The 4,009-nt window shown below is 35.5% G+C and overlaps 1 protein-coding gene across 1 annotated transcript; it reads right to left on the bottom strand.

Annotated features, from left to right (window-relative positions):
* Positions 1-237: 237 nt before the first annotated feature.
* On the bottom strand, positions 238-3,458 carry LOC145769650 (ras-related and estrogen-regulated growth inhibitor-like protein). Its single transcript, XM_082581318.1, has 6 exons — positions 3,364-3,458; positions 2,968-3,201; positions 2,302-2,408; positions 1,236-1,366; positions 785-1,066; positions 238-589 (listed from the first exon to the last, which is right to left on the bottom strand). The coding sequence occupies exons 2-6, from the start codon at positions 3,198-3,200 to the stop codon at positions 362-364; spliced, it is 981 nt and encodes a 326-aa protein (XP_082437444.1). The 5' UTR covers position 3,201; positions 3,364-3,458; the 3' UTR covers positions 238-361.
* Between the last annotated feature and the right edge of the window lie 551 nt (positions 3,459-4,009).

Here is a 4,009-nt window from a genome sequence, read left to right as displayed (position 1 = left end):
GCAAGCATGATTTCATGGCAATTATGTATACAATACCAAAATAAATGCTCTTTCTCTATTATGTGACTTTCTGTGACTTGGTACTTTGTACTTGGTACATTGCTTTATTTTTAATTCATGTTACTTTTGTTCACTATGGATACGAAAGATAAGTTACTGTCTTTATTCTGTGACTTGAGCCCTGGCTGCCATGTTTTAAAAATTTAAAACAAGCAAGGTCGTATTTTTAAATTGTATTGTAACACTGAAAAAACATCGTTATAAAGTCACAGTGAAAGCGAGTAATAAATATACGCAGTGTAGTAAAAATATCGCAAAAAGTTTCGAACATTAAAGATTTTCGGAATAAGCACTTTATCAATTACATTGAACGGTTTCGAAAAACATTTCCAACCATATGTTTGAAGTTTGGTTTTGTGGAAGGGCTAGATGAGAGTTTCCTTTTTTCACGAATGTTTGAAATAAGTTCGTTCACACAATCCACAACTTCGTCATATCCTTCCGCTGCCGAAAGCTCTTGGCATGAGACCCATGGAGGGAATTCTTCCGCTGCTTCTTTGACGTCATCTTCTGAAACGCTTCTCCTTTTCTATAAACAGGACAAACGTTAAGGATGTTCAAATAGTTTTGTCGTTTTTAGAAAAACGTAAAACAAATATTTTAACTTTTTCTAAATGTGTAAAAAATGACGTGCAGTAGAAAAACTGGCTAAATTAATTTTTGATTCATCAAGCTTAGATAAGATCACGCAAAGTTTACGCAGTGGCTAAAACCGTGCGCTTACCATTAAATCGGTCTTATTTCCAAGCAGTAGAATGGGTTTGAATTCATTGGCTATTTTTGTCTTCCAAAATTCACTGGGATTTTTTTGCAAATGTGAGGTGCTGTCGTAGCCGTGATGATGCAATGATTCGCTTGTTGAATAGAATCTGTTGGTCATGGAATTAATCATATTCTTTGCGTAAGTGAATGTGTCCACGTCTCCAACGTCGTACACGAGCATGATGCCATCAGCCCACGCCATATTTTCTTCACTTAATTGGGATTCCATGAATTCGTTGCCTTCCTGAAAGTAAAAAGAAAAATTTGAAACAATGGAAATACTTTTCAAGAATCGATTTGACAGTGAAATTGCAAAACTTGACTCACAAATTTTTTTTTATGATTATTTATGTAAGATAACATCTTTTTAACGTGAAGTGCATAAAGTAGAAAATCCACTTATTATGACTTACCATCTCATTACTTTCGTCCAAGAAAGCTATCGCTTGTGGATGCTTTTCGTCAGAAACGTAGTTGTATGTTTGGTTTTCCCCAGACATGTACTCCCCAATGTAGCGCCGTGTTATGAAGCGAACTGTCAAAGCTGAAGAAAATAGAATAATTAAATAGCTGACCACAGCACAAAAGTATGAGTTAAATGTTGGCCTAGAATCGAATACATAATTGCTATCCTGGTCTTGAGCGTTTGTGTTTTCTTTCTGGAATGCGACCAATGTCATAAGTTACGTAATGCCGAAAACGCCCTCCAATACTTAATTTGATGACCACAGGTTTTCAATTCGTTATCTTTGTCCTGTCTCGAGCACAGATGGTTTACATTCCCCAATTGCGTAACTAACTTCTGAATTGTCAATAGGTAAGCGTTATTTTGTGAAATGAGTAAGATCCTAAGATTGAGGTGGTCTGACATTTTAGTCGATTCACAAATGAATTTATTTTTTCATACACGATTAAAACGCTTCTCATGAGTGCAAGCAAAAGTTTAGATTTAGGCAAAATTTGGCAAAAAACGAAACCCAGTTTCAAGAATTTGTTTAAACGCAAAAATAAACTGAACATAAAAATTCTAAACCTGTACCACTCTATCACTGTGAAAATGTACTCTTTCCTTGCTACAGAATTGTTTATCCGTTTGATACACATTTGTACAACATAGTGGGACATGATTATAAATAGTAAGCAAGAACACTCAGTGCTTAGTACCAGAGCCACGATGGCATGTTGTTGTGCTTTGCAGGAGGGAGCGCTGGTGCCAGTAAATACCAACTCAAAGCTTTTAAAGCGACTACGATAAGGCACAAGACCATAGCGGTGCCAGTGTCAAGAGGCAAGATTACCACTTAGTTGTCAGATAGCAATCTGATAAAACTGATTTGTCATCCTCCACGTAAGCTATTTACATTGCGAAAATTGTAACCGGGAGTTTGCAAATTAAAAAGCTTCTAGTGCTTTTTTAGAGCAAAACTTGTAATTTTCAAAATCATCAAATTGCTTTTGCACAGGCTAATGTTCAATTACCTGATTTTCCAACATTTCTTGCACCAACCACTAAAATATTTATAGGGTAGGATTTGGCGTTATTGGCGGCGGGACTTTTCAATTCTTTTCTTATTTCTTGTGGTGATCTGGACATAATAGAGAACAATTAATTTACAAAAATAACGCAACGACCAGTACCTTGCGTCAGTTCCCATGTGATCATACGGTTACTTAAAGGATGGGACTTTCGTATCATGCTATTTATAAGTAAATTATCAGCTTAGAATTTTAAGTTTTCATTTCAATTAAATTCTAAACAAACGTCTAACATATTTTTTAATACTTTTACTGATAGACCATAAACACAAAACAATTTATTATTGTAAAGAAATTATGTTTGGTACACCATAGCGTATGTACTTGGTACATGCAAGACGTTTAGCCTAAGATGGGAGATTCACACCGAACATACAAAACTGTCTTCAGTGCACACCAGCAACACAATTTTTGGTGTGAATGGTAAAAGGAAACAAACTTGCGCCATTTTTCGTGCGACGTTTTTGTATGCTGAAGACAGTTTAGTATGTCCGGTGTGAATCTCGCTTTAATCTATGCTACAAAAATCTAAGTTCTAACTTTTGTTTGTTTACTCCAATAATGCATTAAATAAAATAGGTCAAATTTCAAGTGCAGTGAGTTACTTACTCTAAAGTGTCGATGATTCCTTCCGACTTTTTTCGTTTTGCCTTTTTGGTATCAGAATCTTTTCTTGGCCTTTGTGATGAAGAGCAGTATTTAATCCTTTCTTCTGCAGGGAAAACGTTTTCACTTCCTTCTAGGCTGGCAGGTCGTTTTTGCTTTTTGGGTGATGGCAGCTTAGTCCCTTGCCGCACTCCCCCAAAAGGTGTAGCGATGGATAGAATTAAATCTTTCAACATTCTGTAATGCAAACAGGCTTGTTAAAATTTTGCTTTCGAAGGCAAATACTTGTATATTGCTGCTTATAATTTAAAATATACATCGTGTCGTTATATGAAATGATGATTAACTTACTTACTGATAACATAAAATCAACCATAACCCAAACAGTTTCTTATTCACCTGGTTGCACTAAGTGGCTGCAATGTGTACTTGAAATGTATGCTTTGAAAACTTATTTCTGAATTCTGCTTTGCTTCTGCTTTTCAATACTCAAGAAACGGTTTGCGCTCAGCAGCAAGCCGATTTCAGTTTTATATCACGAGTGCTCATTTCCATCTTTGAAAGAGCAAAGAAAGAAAAAGGTTGGTTTCTTTTTTTTACGAAACTTTGAGAACGAGTCGCGATTGTGACAATTTTTCACCACTGTCAGAGACTGAAAATGAACGTGTGAGGTACTGCCTCAACGCAAAAAACAAGCAAAACATTACAAATAGCATTCAAAAGACATTGAAGACACTTTCGAATATCTTTCCTCACCTTTACTTTTGTTAAAGTTGTCAAAAAAATGAGAGCTCTTGCCAATCCAGCGTCTGTAACCGTACGTGTTAAAACTAACTCTTCTAATTTTATCTTTAAAATATAGAAAGCATAAAGTCCATCGTGACGTCAACTATTAGGTGCAAAAGGAAGTGATAAGCTATTCAAGCAGGCTGAATAAAGCAACCGCTATATTGCATGACTGTAGGTTAGCTTGAATTCATATATATTTTTATCTTATCTTGTACATTAACTTTTGACACATTGTACATTCATAGCCTATTTAACT

This window comes from Aplidium turbinatum, chromosome 4 (assembly GCF_918807975.1).
Source record: "Aplidium turbinatum chromosome 4, kaAplTurb1.1, whole genome shotgun sequence".
NCBI classification, from domain to species: Eukaryota; Metazoa; Chordata; class Ascidiacea; order Aplousobranchia; family Polyclinidae; genus Aplidium; species Aplidium turbinatum.
The sequence above is the reverse complement of the archived record's forward strand: the minus strand, read 5'-3'. Positions and strand labels throughout refer to the sequence as shown.

What these genes read in the sequence shown, in the direction of transcription:
- LOC145769650 (XM_082581318.1), bottom strand. Translation starts at nt 3,200, where the DNA reads ATGTTGAAAGATTTAATTCTATCCATCGCTACACCTTTTGGGGGAGTG. An exon ending in AAGAAATGTTGGAAAATCAG is followed by an intron (nt 1,367 to 2,301) that starts GTAATTGAACAT and finishes TATTTTCTTCAG; the next exon opens with CTTTGACAGTTCGCTTCATA. An exon ending in GAAATAAGACCGATTTAATG is followed by an intron (nt 590 to 784) that starts GTAAGCGCACGG and finishes TCCTGTTTATAG; the next exon opens with AAAAGGAGAAGCGTTTCAGA.